Source organism: Sinocyclocheilus anshuiensis, unplaced genomic scaffold (assembly GCF_001515605.1).
Source record: "Sinocyclocheilus anshuiensis isolate Anshui unplaced genomic scaffold, SAMN03320099.WGS_v1.1 scaffold446, whole genome shotgun sequence".
Lineage (NCBI taxonomy): Eukaryota > Metazoa > Chordata > Actinopteri > Cypriniformes > Cyprinidae > Sinocyclocheilus > Sinocyclocheilus anshuiensis.
In genome coordinates, this window is record NW_015544247.1 from 2,723,999 (window position 1) to 2,741,343 (window position 17,345).

At 35.7% G+C, this 17,345-nt stretch overlaps 2 protein-coding genes across 2 annotated transcripts in view; both read right to left on the reverse strand.

Moving 5' to 3' along the window:
• Positions 1-4,149, reverse strand: part of LOC107697745 (bromo adjacent homology domain-containing 1 protein-like) — a 42,875-nt gene extending 38,726 nt beyond the window's left edge. Inside the window, exon 1 of the mRNA XM_016498585.1 lies at positions 3,976-4,149. The gene's annotated coding sequence lies outside the window, so the exon portion shown is untranslated. The remainder of the gene's footprint in view (positions 1-3,975) is intronic.
• A 2,835-nt stretch (positions 4,150-6,984) lies between these two features.
• Positions 6,985-16,910, reverse strand: ivd (isovaleryl-CoA dehydrogenase). The gene is made up of 12 exons (XM_016498588.1): positions 16,610-16,910; positions 14,230-14,319; positions 14,087-14,138; positions 13,800-13,969; positions 13,524-13,617; positions 12,094-12,224; positions 10,435-10,531; positions 10,257-10,350; positions 10,094-10,175; positions 7,987-8,091; positions 7,784-7,856; positions 6,985-7,350 (listed from the first exon to the last, which is right to left on the reverse strand). Exons 1-12 carry the CDS (start codon positions 16,736-16,738, stop codon positions 7,217-7,219), a joined length of 1,251 nt encoding a protein of 416 aa, XP_016354074.1. The 5' UTR covers positions 16,739-16,910; the 3' UTR covers positions 6,985-7,216.
• Positions 16,911-17,345: the final 435 nt, after the last annotated feature.

Here is a 17,345-nt window from a genome sequence, read left to right on the forward strand (position 1 = left end):
TGACGCCTCTGTCCACGCGCAGTATTCAAAACAAGCAACAGAAAAAGATGAAGAGGTCAACCAATCAGAGCGGGGTTTTTTTTTTTGCATTTAAATAATTTCTGCGTTTTATTTCTCTCCTAGTAGCCTATAGTTTATAGTTTCAGTTCAAAGCGGCTCGCCCCGTCAGATGCTCTGACAGAAAGGCTGCGTGTGAGGCTGACAGAGACGCGCTGTTTAATGTGTTTGAGATGTGCTGCCTGTTTTCCTTAATGCATAACTTACATTTCACAGGTATATTCTCCATCTGTAAATGTAAAAAAAAAGCCATGGAAATATTTCCATTTTGCTGTCAGAAGTGCATGAGCTTTTGCTTTGCGATTCTCAGCTAAACTCCACAGACTTCATTTAGAACGAGCGCCGCTGCGCGCATGCGCATGCAAAAAGTAATTTGGAGGCTTTGCTTGGTTCAAATTCTGTCTTTGTCCATTAGTTCCGCTGGAAGACGTTTATATTAGTGCTGGCAGATCAGCAGCAAAGCGACTTTATTAAATCATTGGAGGCTATTATTTTATATCTTGTTTGTATCAGTAAAAGAATCAATGCTCTAAAGATAAACTAGCGCATACCATGTATCTCCACTTGTAATGCATATCAATACAGTGAAGCCGTTGTGTAACTATTGCAACTTTGTCTTTTTAAATCCAATTCTCCATGTCAAATTTTTTGATTTGATGTGCAACGAGTGGAGACGAGGCGGCCGTTATACTCCATGTTGTACAAATTTGGTAAAAGGGGTTATGGACCATTAATCTAAAAGTCAATTTGCTGCACATAAGCTGCCGTCTGTAATGGGATATCACTGATGATCTGCTCAGTGAAAAATCCTAATCATGCATACATGTTTGATGGATTTCTTTTTCCCAAGAGGTGATAATTCATGTTAAACAAACTGTTTGATTATGATACATCTGTATCTATCCATTTCTGTCAATACTGGATGCTTACGCTAGATTAGTTTAATGGTCAGAAATTAAGTTTTCAAAAAAGTAATAATTTAATAACACTGTTAAATGTAACTTTAGCAAATCTCAAAATGAATATAAATTTTTCATACTCTACATTAGCCTATATTTTTGTCATGCCTAAATTCACTTGCAGCACATAAAATGAATCCTCTTTTAACATTTATTTATACAAAATGCAGAGAATTTAAATATCAGCCATTTATCTGTTTTAAAGGGGTCATATGATGCGATTTCAATTTTTCCTTTCTCTTTGGAGTGTTACAAGCTCTTGGTGCATAAAGAAGATCTGTAAAGTTGCAGACTAAAGTCTCAAATCCAAAGAGATATTCTTTATAAAAGTTAAGAGTCAACCACACCTACCTAAAACAGCTCGTTCTAACACGCCCCCACATATCTACATCACGATGTGGGAAGATTTGCATAACGCCGCCCAAATGTTCACGCAAAGAAAGAAGGCGTAACTTTTATTCTCGCTGTAGTATTGTTGCTGCCGCCATGTCCTGAAGACGCTGTGTGTTTCATTGTGTTTGTTTGGTCTTCCAAAAGAGGACGATATCAGCTTCATCATGCCTGGAGCTGATCCGTGCTGGTCGCTGAGGAAATACATCAACTTTGCGCTGTGGATCGCCGGATCGGCTTTCACCGTGGACGAAGCGGAGTCCAGCCCGTGGTTGTCACATGTGGTTGCCGCAAGCCCGCCGGACACTCCGTCGAAGCATCATATGACCCCTTTAATATTAGTGCTTCCCTAATAATACTTTTGACAATTTATGAAACGATAAGCGTAAACATGAGATTTTATATTCATTTCCATATGTGTAAAACTGTTTTTCCACTTGTAACCAATACTTAAAGTCATTATTTGTGAAAACATATGAAAACATTCTCTATCCAGCCGTTTATGAGAGTCTCATATAAACCTGCTAGGAATATAATTTACATTAAATACTGTAAAAAATGCTTTGCAGTAAAACACCTGTCGTTATTTCAACTTTTTAAGCATTTTATGGTCAAGAAATATTGCTTCCTATATACCAACCCAATTATTTACCAGGAAGGTAATACTCTTGAGGACCACAATAAATATAATGGACCCTGAAGCCCTAAACAGGGAATAAAACCCTTTCTAATTTTTTGTCATAGCGCTTTTTTCTTTTCCTTCAGCTTCAAGCTTTCCATCTACGTAATACCACAATTACTGTCACTTTATATTCAGCAGACCTGTGCGCTATTTATATCCTCTCTTGATAGTAGCATTTAGACCGTAGGTTATATTTTACCTTGTCGGTTTAGTCAAAACATTTCACCTTTAGCTGACTGTTTTGGATGGTTAGTAGGAAATGTTTTGGAGAACACTGCCTTTTTGTAAGTGTAGATTTTCAACTTACAGACCACATTTTCTTTTATGAAGGCATTTAGGTAAAACAAAACCAATGAAATGTAAAAACAAAAACAATTCAGCATGAACATGTAGTCATTATATTAGAACTCAGGCACTTAAAAAAGGCAGCCAAAAAGGAATGTGAATTAAACCGCATTGAACATCAGACTACATAACCCAACATCATTCAGAAATCCTATAATTGGATCAGAAAATGGGACAACAGAACATACGCTTGCTCCTCAAACATGGCAACAGTATTATGGCATAATAATGGCCATAAAACTGGCAAGCCAGTAGCTGATCAAACCAACCAATGTGTACTGACTGAAAATTAAAAAAACATGAGAAATATTACAAACAAAAAAAGCTCACCCACCAGACCATCAGTCATGTGGCCTAAAATATATTTTCATGCATGCATATACAGTATTTGTCATGCATGTCTTTTATGTTTATATTCTGATGTCAGCAATAAAGCCTGTGCTTCATCACCTGAGACTGACTCAACTGTTAGTGACAGCACAAAAATTACAATTAATATCTTGAAAATGCCCTTTTAAATTACAACATAACTACATTCTGTATGTTATGAGCCTAAATGAAAAGGGTAATGAAAACTGACATGTCAAAGACACCTGAGGTACATTTTAAAAACTTTAGGAGAAACATTTTGTCAATAAATGAGCAAAACCAAAATGTATTAATTACTGCACTCTTGATTTAAACAAATTAAAATAATAGATAGCACTTGAAAGACAGAAAACTAGAATGTCATCTTTAGGCAGGTAAATAAACAGCAGCATCATGCTTTATCAACAGAAACAAAAGTTTCAACTATCGTCGCATCCCACAGTAGAGTAATAGCCTATGTAATGTCATGAAATATGAAAAGCATATTACAGCAAATATTAGTGCATCATTATCTCATAGTACACTTAAAAAATGTTGTTCAAATAGATACATAAGGTGAAAATTATTTTGTTAGGTGACATTCAATAAAAATAGCCTCAGTTCACAGAACTAAAGCTTTTTATGATCCAATAAAATAAAGTATACAAGAAGCAAAGGACAAGTATCAAGGTAAGTGCAATAACATCATTTTTCCAAACTTCACTTATTTGAAATATGGCTCATCTACTCGAATAAAAGTCAGACAAGGTGAAGAGAGCAAACATGTCAGTTCCAGTGCTTTCGCAAGTGAACAACCAGAGTAAAGACTACAACCCGTGATTGCGTTACTAACAAACAAAAGATTAGACAAACTCAACCTACACTGCGAGCGACGCGACAAACTCGAACGCTCTCGTTAGCGCAAAAACCTTCGGATGAATGCGTTGATTATTATGGGAGCATTCTAGTTTTGACGCGTCACGTCGGAATGTGATGTAGATAGATAACATTCCTGTCATGATGAATAACGAAACTAAACGATGAATTAGACTTCGTTTAAAATCCCTCTTAATTACTTCACAGTGTGACTGGCTTAAATCAAACTTAGGCTAACGTTGGAGGACAGCACGCTAAAAAATATCGACTTATGCCTAAAACTTAATTCTTTTAAATGTAGCATACAGATTCTCCTACCTTGAGTGGTGTCGTGGATTTAAATGACAGAGTTTATTGGTAACACGCACTGCTGTTCCGGTGTCGTTTCTCTCTTGGATAAATGGGAAGAGGAGCTCATTGTACTGTCATCCTGAGGAGAACACCTGGAATAGAGCAGACTGATGCAGAACTGACACAAACACTTTTGCCATGGAGTTTACGTAACACCACCATCCGCTGTCAGTGGTAGTGTTACAAAACCTTAAACGCTGCCTACATAGACTGCATGGTTAGGTATCATGGTCAACTGAACTGACTCGCAACGCGCCTTTGATTTTTCTAAAACATGTTGCACGCACCTATAATGCTCAAAATGCAGGTTAAGAACTCATCTATGATGTCCGTTATGCTGTCTAGGTAGGCAGCTGACTAGGTTTTGTGACAAGGCCAGTGTGTTGACGTATGGCATGCTGGGACAACATGGAGTTTCTTAAAGGGCTATGGGCACATGTTGTGAAACATTAAAGCCCATTATTAATAAAGTGGACCCAAAAAGCATTTAGACACTTGAGCTTATGAAATTATTAATTTCACTGCATTAAATACAAAATATCTAACACATGAAATCAGCAAGGGAATGATGCTAGAGCTTTTCTCAGCACTGACTTTAAATTTTGAGACAGAGTTTATAATGACTTTAGTGAATTTATGAAGTCAGTTCCCTTCAACATCACACAGGTGTAGTTCATTACATTGACTGACTACAGTTTATGGACATACTGTATGTCTGACTAGTAGAAAGTATCAGAATACATTGTCATAAACCACATTGTATTTTCTCTAACAATGTTTTCATGCTTGAGCCTAGTTCTTATTGAATTAATAAAATAATGTTTTGTGAATTCAGCAATCCCTTTAAACAATTCCAATACTGACATCATTTTTGAAACTTTGCTCACTTACCTTAATGAATTTACTTGTTTCTTATATGTATTGTCACAAATGATCAATGCATGTTCAATGATCTGTGTACTCTACAAAAGTTTATTTTGAACTCAAATCTCTCACAATTAGGTGTATGAATATGAAGTATAAGATGATGAAGTACAGTTCTATCCTACAACTTGGAATAGTTCATATGGGATTAGAATTTATTTAGATCAAAGAAAAAAATTATATATAAAAGAAAAGCCATTGGTCAGTAATTTTTCACACCTGCTCAAAGCATAAACCAGGTGGTTAATATAGAAACTATAAAAAAAAGTCAATGTTGTGTAAAAGATCTCAATTATTTTAAAATTTAACAATTAAAGAAATGTACTGATAATAGAAATAGTGAACAGCTCTGAGGCATCTTATTCCAGAAAATAATAGGTGGTAAATTAGTGTTGTTATTGTCAACTAAAACTGTTAAAAACTGAAATTAAGCTGAAATAATACAAAATATAAATATTAGATGGAAAACATAAAACATAAAATGAAAACTGAAAGTGTTGCCTTGGCAACTAATTGAAATAAAACAAGTTTTAGATGAACTACTAAAATTACTAACACTAAAAACGAAATTAAAAATACAGGTGCATCTCAATAAATTAGAATGTCGTGGAAAAGTTAATTTATTTCAGTAATTCAACTCAAATTGTGAAACTCGTGTATTAAATATATTCAATGCACACAGACTGAAGTAGTTTAAGTCTTTGGTTCTTTTAATTGTGATGATTTTGGCTCACATTTAACAAAAACCCACCAATTCACTATCTCAACAAATTAGAATACTTCATAAGACCAACAACAAAAAAAATTTTTTGTGAATTGTTGGCCTTTTGGAAAGTATGTTCATTTGCTGTACATGTACTCAATACTTGGTAGGGGCTCCTTTTGCTTTAATTACTGCCTCAATTCGGCGTGGCATGGAGGTAATCAGTTTGTGGCACTGCTGAGGTGGTATGGAAGCCCAGGTATACAGCACTCTGTGAAGAGCCAGCTTCTTTGGCAATGAATGTTTGTGGCTTACCCTCCTTGTGAAGGGTGTCAATGATTGTCTTCTGGACAACTGTCAGATCAGCAGTCTTCCCCATGATTGTGTAGCCTAGTGAACCAAACTGAGAGACCATTTTGAAGGCTCAGGAAACCTTTGCAGGTGTTTTGAGTTGATTAGCTGATTGGCATGTCACCATATTCTAATTTGTTGAGATAGTGAATTGGTGGGTTTTTGTTAAATGTGAGCCAAAATCATCACAATTAAAAGAACCAAAGACGTAAACTACTTCAGTCTGTGTGCACTGAATTTATTTAATACACGAGTTTCACAATTTGAGTTGAATTACTGAAATAAATGAACTTTTCCACGACATTCTAATTTATTGAGATGCACCTGTATATTTAAAAAAGCATTTAAAAAAAAATCAAAATAAAACATGAAAATAAAAGCTAAAAAATTAATAAATGCTGTAATATACACACAATAATAAAATAACGAAGTAAATTAAGACATTTCTGAAAATAACTAATAAAATCAGAGAAAGTATGAGTGACAACAAATCTGACACCATCAGATGAAAGGAAGATAATGTTTATTCTAAACAATCATTTACTTCAAATACATTAAGCGATTATTCAGTAAGGCAGGATTCTGAAAACCTAAAGGTATTATGGTCAATACAACAGCTTATTTCAAAAACGTGCTACTTCTTTTGAACCTTAAGATTAAACTAATCTTAAAACACAAAAAATAAAAGAGGTGAGAATATCTGAATGGCACACAATTCAAAAAATATCCTCTATAAAGAAACTTTTTTTGTTCATATATGAAAAAGAGCCCCAAATAATGTTAGTGGGGCAGAGATGATATGCAGAATAGCTTACACAAAGTGATCATATTCTGAGAAAAAAATAAAAAGACAAATGCAAGTGCTATACAAGTATCATGCGCAACAGAAACACCCATGTCACATGACAAAGGCTCCTGGGACAAATTAATTCTTCTGGCTGTTTCCATCATCAGGTTTGTGCATTTCTTACTATTGCATTAGTTCTTATATGTTATGCAAGATCACTTATATGAGATCACTTCACCATGCATGCATGTATGCATTACAGAACATCATATAACAGCATTTGACATCCAAAGAAAACACCATGACATGTTCTTGAAAATGATTAGCAATTACACTTCACATTAATAAAGGTGTTATAATTAGGATGCCAGATGAAAATGAAATATCTGGCCACAGCGACCCAGTCTGTGTAGGATCAGATACTCATTCATTAAGTGCTGCTCTTATTTGAACAAGTCATTGAAGGCTCTGCCAATGATCATCCTTCTGACCTCACTGGTTCCAGCTCCAATCTCATAAAGTTTAGCGTCTCTTAAAAAGCGCCCCATTGGGTAGTCATTAATGTAACCGTTTCCACCTGTGAACAGACGCAAGTGTGAGTGAACTAGAACTTGAGTCATAAGACCTGGGCTTATTGAATTAGCAGGACTTAATTTGCTGATGATTTAACACGATCCTGAATTGTTCAATTTTTGAGCTCATCTCAGAGTTGTTGTCATAGCAACAGGACCAGTCTAACATTAGCTCTTCAATTTGTTGGATCAATATAAAAGCATTTACAATCAATCAGCATACAAATGCTCAATTATCTCATGTTACGTAGTACATTCGAAAAACAAAGCATCTATGGCAAAAGGTACAAGTTTGACTTGTTTGCCGTTTTATCCACCCAGTAACTAATGCTGTGGTAAGAATGAATGAAGACAGAAGGGTTTGGCCCTGATCTCTGTCGAAGGTACATCGGGAGCTATTTCTTGTAGTTTTTGCTGTGCTAACTATTAGGCACTCACCCAGGCATTGAATTCCATCCAAGGCAACTTGAGTCGCATTCTCAGCACAATAAAGGATTACCCCAGCACAGTCCTACAATAACATCACAAATCAATACTGCTACTACACACTACGTAAGGACTGTATGCATCATTTCCAGGCCCATATGTAACATCATAAAACAAAGCAGCCAAATAACAAAAACTGGGTAAAGAGCTCTTACCTTAGCACTGAAATGGCCTTTGTCACAAGCACGGGCAACGTTGTATAAATACTGTCGACCTGAATTAAGCCGCGTGTACATATCGGCCATTTTCCCTTGCATTAGCTAGTCAATGGGAAAAATCATTTGATTAATTTTATTGCCAAGGGAACTAATTTGTTTAATACCCTTTCAGAACTTTACATAAAGACATACATAAAATTGTGTATAAACACTACTATTCAAAAGTCTTGAGTTAGTGAATTTTTTTTAATGTTTTTGAAAGAAGTCTCCTTTTATTTTATAAAAAATAATTAATGTTACAATTAAAACAATAACAGTTACAATTTAAAATATAATTTTTCAATTATTTTAAAATGTCATTTATTTATTCCTGTGATTGCAAAGCTGAATTTTCAGCATCATTACACCAGTCTTCAGTGTCACACGATCCTTCAGAAATCATTCCAATATACTGATTTAATGCTCAAGAAACATTTCTTAAGATCACAGTTTAAAAAGTTTGTATTACCATTTACTCAAATATTTTTCTTCAAGAAATCTATTCATTTCTATTCATCAAAAACAATTTGATTAATATAAAGTGCAAAAGAACAGCATTTATTTGAAATGGAAACCTTTTGTAAGAATGGATAAGTCTTCACTGTCACTTTTGATCAAGCCTTGATGAATAAAAGTATTTCTTTCAAAAGACCTTATACTTCTGAAGCATAATGATGGATACGAGTAGTAATATGGTTCTTTTTATACGTATCAATATCACCATAGAGTGCCTTTCAACCCTCACAATGCTCAATTTTGGTTTTAATTTCCCAATCGCTTTGTCATATCATAAATAGTAGACACTCAAGTACTATAGAAACATATTTGCTGAGCTCCCACACATTTTTTTAGATAATTATGGGCCATTATTCAAAGCATATGGAAATATATATTACTGTTAAATAAGTTTATTGCAAAATTAAGATGCAAATTATATTTTCTGAAAGGTATGATGTCCCTTTCCTAAACAGGGTTATTAAAAAATTATATCATAATAATAAATAATATAATTACATCCTTAATCACATTGATATACACCTCCCATTCATTTTAGTTTTTAGCAATATTAACTACAAATGAATGCTATGTCCACCCTGTCATGTTTATGTCCACTCTATTGAGTCTAAGTGGCCGACAGGGTGGACATTTTGAGCTTCAATTAGCATATTAGCTTACAACAAACTGTTACTAGCTAAATATTTAGTCTGGTTGTTGAAGAGAATTTGGTATATTTAAACTTGAAAATACTGTATTCTAATCACTTCTGGCATATTTTATGCCGACAGGGTGGACATGTTAATCTTTGGCAAAACAAGCAAGCAAACTCAGACGAAGAAAATTTGTCAACTGAAAAGTCACCAACTTATTCACCTCAGCTGTTGAAATGCCCACCACTGAAGAGACAAAAAAATCTGTTGTCCTGATGTCACTAAAGGGGATGGCCTTTTCTTAAAGGGGCGGATTCCTCAATATGACAACCATTCAAGGGACATGGACAAACTCTTATTTTTATTAAATAAAAATTTACACACTCAAATTGAGTAATCTCTTATTTAACAAAATATTAATAGATTTTTTTATTTTATTTTATGATTTGACAATATTCTACTATCGTTCAAATTGAACGAGCAGTGCATGGGACATAGCAGAATAACACGCATCCTCTTACACAAAACTAAAATATAATAGTCTAGAAAATGTATCTAAAGAGCCAAGTAATGCTTTTGTTATGAATATAAAAATTTAGCCTCGTAAAAAAAAAACTTATTATAAAGTGATACCTATGATTTATGGTGAAATAAGGATTAATTTAAAACCATTTTTGGACATGTAACAGGTTGTTGAGCGCACATATAGTGCAACACTTTTAAAGCCTGGGAAACATCTCATATAAAAGTATATATTAAAAAACAAAAAATAAATAAATAAATAAATGAACCTGGAAATACCATGATTACAGAATGTTTGTTGGCAAACAGAACAGTAATTTCATTATTAGTAGACAAACATAAAACATGTTGAACAACAGAACAAATACTTGCATATTTTAGAGTGAAAAGCATACCTGGAAGTGGCCGATTTTCTGTCCAAAGGCTTCACGAACATGTAGGTAAGGAATTGCATGGTCAAGCACAGCTTGCATGATGCTGAGGGAATGCAGAAAATGGTCAAAAAGAACTATTTGACAATTTACATTTCTAAGCAAGCTACTGAAAATAAACAATTACCCAACAGGTCCAGCAGAAAGGATGAGTCTCTCTAGGTCCAGGCCACTCATCAAAACATATACTCCTTTATTTAACGGGCCCAATATGTTTTCCTCTGAAAGCACAACAGACCATCTTAATCTGTTGTTTGGACCTCCAACATATTCACTCACAAATATGCATAATAGACTTCACACACCAGGGACCTTGCAGTCTTCAAAGATGAGTTCACAGGTGTTAGATCCTCTCATTCCCAGTTTATCCAGCTTCTGCGCTGTGCTAAATCCTGGCATGCCCTTCAAGAACACAAGCACAATGACTATGAAATGCTTATCTATTGAAGCTGCTGCCTTCCTGATCAACAGATTAAAAATAACTCATTCAATCAGAATCTCAATGCTAGGTGTTATTTATTTATTCACTTTTTAACGCCATGCCAGCATCAAGGCTATTCTCATGGCAATCTCTGAATAAATTCTACAAGGTATACAATTAACAAAAGGTTATAAAACACATTTCAGATGTACACTAGACAAAAATTCTAAAATACATTCAGGTGATACATTTTTAAATAAATCAGTTAGGCACACCTCTGAATAAAACCGTTCAACGCTAAGTGTAATATATCAACCCTCTACGGACACCTTGGCAATTGAATCGCCATTGGCTAGTACATTTTTTAGTTTACTCGCCAGACTGATACGGTCACAGTACAGAAGGAGACCCAGGACAGAGAGATAAGGTTAACGGAGTTCTTTATTGAACAGGGGTGCTGAGGGAAGAGATGGAGAGCAAATGGGTTAAGGCAACAGTCTTATTAACTGCAGGGATCTAGCTCACGTGGTGACGGGTTCTTTCCAGGATCGGACTGAAGATGACTTCGAAGAGACAGGTGGGTACCAGGTTGGAGTCCGGGTTCGTGAGTCAGGTAAGGAGTAGCGTAGTGAACTCAAGACCAGACAAAGTGCAACTGCAGTGACTGTGTATTTGAGCTAGTGTTGATGAGGTGGTGACAGGTGCGGCTGATCAGTACTCCGGTGATTGTGAACGGGTGTGTGAAGTCGTTTTAACTGAACATTTTAACTGGACTGGTGGTGCTGCTTTTGTGGTCATTCAGTGTTTCTGTAAAAAAACTGGGAAAAAACTAACAAAAATACTGATAAGATGATAATGATACGAATTCTACTAATAAGAACAATCGCACTAAGGATAAATAAGCTGCTGGATTCATGAATATTAATCAGGTTGTGTGCGTTCGCTCGAACTGATTTGCTGAAATCAAAAGTGAAACTGAGAGTAAAACTGAAGCGCTCAGTCAGAGTGTTCGGTGAGTGAAAATATATCTGTGCTAAACTTATACTTAGCCTCATTCCAAAGGAACGCCGTTATTTTGACAGGAAAATACAACAAAAAACATTGTTTACATGTAGCGCGTCAATTCTCTCTCTCTCTCTCTCTCTGCGTGCGTGTGAGACAAAGTGACGCCGAGGTGTGCGCCTTCACACTAGAGTTTACGGTACGTCAAATACAGGTGCGCTGCGCATCCATTGATATGAACTGAAAAAATAGCACAGATCGCTTGATGGAGAGTGAAACTCTGAAGCGCTCAGTCAGAGTGTTCGGCGAGTGAAAATATATCTGTGCTAAACTTATACTTAGCCTCCAACTCACACACTGGCGAGTAAAATCTGAGAATTTATTAGCCATTGGCTATTTAGACATCATTTAGTCGCCCAGAGTGAAGATTTAGTCGCATATGCGAGTGATATACTCGCAATGTAGAGGGTTGATATATGATTTCAGACCAAACAGTAAACCATAATCAATCATTCAGTATGAATGGTTCGGCTTCTCTAACCTTCTCTACAATGAAAGCAGTGATGCCACGGGCTGCTGCCTCTGGGTCTGTTTTAGCATACACAATCAGAACATCTGCGTCTGGTCCATTCGTAATCCAGAACTTATTACCGTTCAACATGTAATGATCCCCTTAAAGATGACAGATCAAAGGGAAAAGGTTATAATACAGCCAAACATGCGTTGTCAGGGTTTGTCTGGTTAGCAATACTCATTTAGCCCTTGAGATGCCTCAAGTACACCACTCTAGGGGCAATATACATTTTTTATTTAGACAGCCATTCAAAAGCAGTTATGTGTTTTGATTAAATCTTTTTTTTGCAAACAATATACAGGTAAATCACTAATATGTCATTACATTATAGTGCATACATGTTTTGCCAGAGACAAATTTCTTATGCAATGGAATAAGCATTACAAATCTACATTACAAACACTAATAAGTAGGAACGTACAACATATCAAAAACGTACAACATATTTTTTTACATTTATTTTATTGGAGAAACTATTAATATATCGGCTGATGTTATCTTTAACAAATGCCAAAATGAACGTCCATTTTTCATACTTTGCATTATAGGGCTGTGATGTCTAAGTGACTGATTTAATTTATTTAGACAAAATACTGCATTTTACTATCAGCCATTTATTGGTTATTAAGGTCCATAAAAAATTAGTGGCTCATCAGAATCATTAGAATATTGGTGCATTCCTAATAAGATATATCCCTTACATATTCATGTATAAATTAGCACATAAACATCCATTTAAGTTTGGGGTCCATACGATTTGTTAATATTTTTTAGAAAGATGCCTCTCATATTCATCAAGCCAGCATTTAACTGATCAAAAATACAGTAAAAACAGCAATACTACTGTGAGATATTAATACAAAAGAACTGTTTTCTATTTTAATATATTTTAAAATGTAATTAATTCTGGTGATGCCATTTCTTCAGTCTTCAGTGTCAAATGATCCTTCAGAAATCATTCTAATATGCTGATTTGGTGCTCAAGAAACAACTGTTCAAAACGATTGTGTTGCTTAAAATTTTTGTGAAAACTGAGACACAAGTTTCCAGGATTCTTTGATGAATAGAAGGTTCAAATGAATAGCATTTATATGAAATCTTTTGTAACATTATAAATGTTTTTTACTGTCACTTTGTCAATTTATCGCATTCTTTTTGAACAAAAGTATTAATTTTTTACAAATAAAATCTTACTGATCTCAAACTTCTGAACTGTAGTGTAAACGAAAGGACAACATATCTGACAAATCAGTCAACAATTATGCTGTAACATGCATGTAACCATGTATCTAACCAGTTATGACAAGTCCATGGCACTGATGTAATGGTGCTTATTATAGCAACAGACAGTGGTGACTAACAGAGCAGCATAGAGTGATTAACAGAAGGCCAGTCACCTTGTTTTTTCGCTGTCAGTTTCATGGACACCACATCAGAGCCAGAGTTGGGCTCACTCATGGCCAAGGCACCCACATGCTCCCCTGTCATCAACTGAAGCACAAACATATGGATAATTGTGAAAATCCATAAATAACCTAAATACATTTAATTATTCTGCATTTACAAAATGGATTTTCCCTAATGCATTGGGTCAGTTTTAAAAGCTAGCTTAATAGAAAACGTAATAGACAGCAGTTTTGCTCTGCTAAATGAATAAATGTTTTGACTCACACCTTTGGCATGTACTTCTCTTTCTGTTTCTGGTTTGCATGTCGAACCATCTGATTTACACACAAGTTGGAGTGCGCGCCATAGCTGAGAGCAATAGCTGCTGACACACGGGAGATCTCCTCCATAACAATCACATGATCAAGGTAGCCCAATCCTGTTCCACCGTACTCCACTGCACACATGGATAAAAACATCACAGGAGAATCCCATCAGACTGTGCTCAATACTGTCTCAGCAACAGTTAGCTCATAAACAATGGTTTTTGAAGACAGCCTATAAATGGTCCAACCTGGAGCAGTAACTCCAAGCAGTCCAAGCTCACCCATCTCCTTCCAAAAGTTCTAGTTTTAAAAACAGATCATATTTGTTAGGATTCATTACTCAGGATTATTACAGAGAGACCCGAGATACTTGTCATGTACGGAAACTCACCCTCATGCGGGGAAACTCATTTGTCTTGTCAATCTCATCAGCGTAGGGAGTGAGTTTCTCCTGGCAGAATCTCTGGACTGTCCGTCTGAGCTGGTGTTCAAAACAAAGATGTATGATAAACACAGGGCAGACTGTCCACAAATGACATGAGCTGCCAAAAACCTCAACAAAACAATTCCATGATGCTAAATGTACACTGCAAGTGCCTTGCAAAAAAAAAAAAAGAATACAGTGGCAGTAACAGTTAGGGTTGGGCGATGTCTACCGAATTGGCATCGGACGATGTCTACAGTGAAACATCATGATGGACGATGACATCGGGGGTTGGGGTTAGGGGGTGTGCCTGAAGCGTGAATCTGTTTGCAGAAAGGCACGGAAAACAAATAACGCGTTCTATGGAGCCACTAAAGGGACATGGTTAGCCGCTTGCTAGCAGTAGACTGTTACATTACAGTATATGAAAGTTCACTTACCACATACACAGAGTAAGGAGAGATGACTGATAGGACGATGGAGAATGATTTGCAGATACTGAGCACCACTGACAAATATCTAATCTTGTAAAATGTGTGGTAGGTAAGGCCGCTCCGTAGTATAGAGTCCGTGTGATCGTGAATCTCGAAAGTGAAAGTAAAAATGAGAGCGGTTTCAATGCCCTGCATATTAGTAGCGGCTCCCTGATGCCCGCAATTTATATAGGTCTACAGTATAATTACCCAATGATATAACTGCGAGAGAAAGTATTTAAAAAAATTTTTTTATCCTCCCATCTCGTAGGCTATTTATTCCCTTTAGGGGTTCCGTAGTAGGTGGGGGAGGGGTGTCACAATGCCGGCTCAACATCGTGATGTCTGTCAGCCATCAGCGATGGCATCGTCTATCGGCCCAACCCTAGTAACAGCAAGGTATAGCAATGGATTCAATAACATTTTGCTGCATGATTACCATATTCATACACTAAGGTATTCTCATGGTGCTTCAAAGATTATCAAGGTATTACACTAACCAACATACCATGGTTTTACCTTTTCTGTCTGAGAAGGCAGGAGAGGGCAGTGCCTCCTCCTCCTCAAAAAAGTAAAATAAAAATTAACGGCCCAAACGCAAAACAAATATTGTTTTTAATGCATGAATTCCACTAATGTTTGTAACTAATCCTGTCCAATAGCACCTCTATGCCTGCAGGAATCAATACACTTGCAGAATAAGTAATAATATAAAATGTTATATTTGTAACAATTAACAAAAGTCAAACAGTTAGTGGTAAAATAATAAAGATATATAAATCATTGATGTGAGTTGGTTATAATAAAAAGCATATTATAGGCCTACATATGTACACTATTCTTACGTTTAGGGTCAGATACGGTAAAAAAAAATACAGCAAAAAATAATATTACAATTTAAAATAACCTAATCTATTTCGATGTATTTTAAAATGGAATTAATTCCTGTGATGTAAAGCTGAATTTTTAGCAATCATTACTCCAGTCTTCAGTGTCACATGATCCTTCAGAAATCATTCTAATATGCTGATTTGCTGCTTAAGAAACAGTTCTTATTACAATGTAGAAAACAGATCTGCTGTATTTTTTCAGGGCTCTTGATAAACAGAAAGTTCAAAAGAACAGAATTTATTTAAAATAGAAATCTTTTGTAACATTATAATGTATTTATTTTACTTTTGCTGAATAAAAGTATTCATTCATTAAAAAAAAATACTGTTCAGAACTTTGAAGGTTAGTGTCTATAATAAAATAAACTTTTTTTTAGCATAAAGAAATTGGTTATTTCATACACATTTAACCTCGACACCATTAAACATAAAACAGAATTGGATCATTAATTTATATTGGGCTAAGAAGTACATTTGCCTCCTAATTTCAGAAGACCACCACACAACACTGAGTGCCATGTCCAAACTTAAGCAATATGTTCAATAGCAGATTTCTGTAAGTTGTGTTATGACTTTCCAGTGGGCTTCTATCAAAGCTAATAAAGGGTTTATAAAATGATCCTGACCAATCAAAACGCGCCGTCCGTTCACACCCACACAGCGTGCCCACTTAGCACAGGCAGCAGTGAAAGTATGTCAGTCTATCATATACTAAAACCCCAGAAATATTTAACTTTTAACTTAACCTCTAACTGTACTTACATTTTTCAATTTCAAGGTTGGATCTGTATGCGTTATATTGAAAAAAAATGCCTGGCAACTAAATGAACAGTCTTAAGTTCCTAAAATTGAGTCAAAGGTCATCATGTATGCTAGCCCAGCTAACTAGCGCATCCCTGCGAAACTTGAACAAGACTAACAAGAAACGGTGACATTTCACGAGCTTTGGCTCCAGGTTTAGTAACAGGTGTGCGGATACTGTACCTGGATCTGCTCCTCGGTAAGACCGTTCACGATGTCGTCCACAGGAACAGCTCCAGCGCATCCACGGCGCGAGACACTGACAAATGCCACTCTTTGACAGAGACGCAGTGCTCTTCTGACAGCCAACATTTTGGGAATTGTAGCGACTGCAGAACAAAACTGGGAAAAAACTGTCGAGTTAATTATGCAATTGCACTTGGACAGTTAAAGAGTTCAGGGAAGCAATCCTGAACTTCACTAAAATGCTCTGGAAAGAATTGCGCTCTCCTTCTCGTGTTGTGTGCGTGACCTCTACCTGCCACTTAGAGCTTTACTGCCACCTACTGCGAGGAAGTACAAACTACAGCACAACACTACGACAACCGAAAGAGAATACAGTAACAACTCTTCATTGGTTAACTGTAAGTTACCTTAACATATTTGGTAAAAATGATGGAAAAATATGTCAAAACAGATGAAATAATATTTTATAATCATACAGGAAATATCCCAGTTTGTTAAAAAACAATAGCTTACATGTGATTTTACTTTAAAATGTTTTCTAGTTCATGTAAATTGTTTAAAAAGTAAGAATTCTTTTCTAATTTACAGAGAAAATTGTAGTTAATAAATCAACGTGTTTAAGGGCAAAATATTGTTGACTATAATGTTTTTAGAAGAAAAAAAACGTATGCGTGAATTGAAATGGCCATTCCAATAATTTTTTGTTATTGTTTATGTACAATGGAATGTTTTG

What these genes read in the sequence shown, in the direction of transcription:
- ivd (XM_016498588.1), bottom strand. Translation starts at nt 16,738, where the DNA reads ATGTTGGCTGTCAGAAGAGCACTGCGTCTCTGTCAAAGAGTGGCATTT. An exon ending in AAGAGAAGTACATGCCAAAG is followed by an intron (nt 13,618 to 13,799) that starts GTGTGAGTCAAA and finishes TTTGTGCTTCAG; the next exon opens with TTGATGACAGGGGAGCATGT. An exon ending in CTTTCTGCTGGACCTGTTGG is followed by an intron (nt 10,176 to 10,256) that starts GTAATTGTTTAT and finishes GCATTCCCTCAG; the next exon opens with CATCATGCAAGCTGTGCTTG.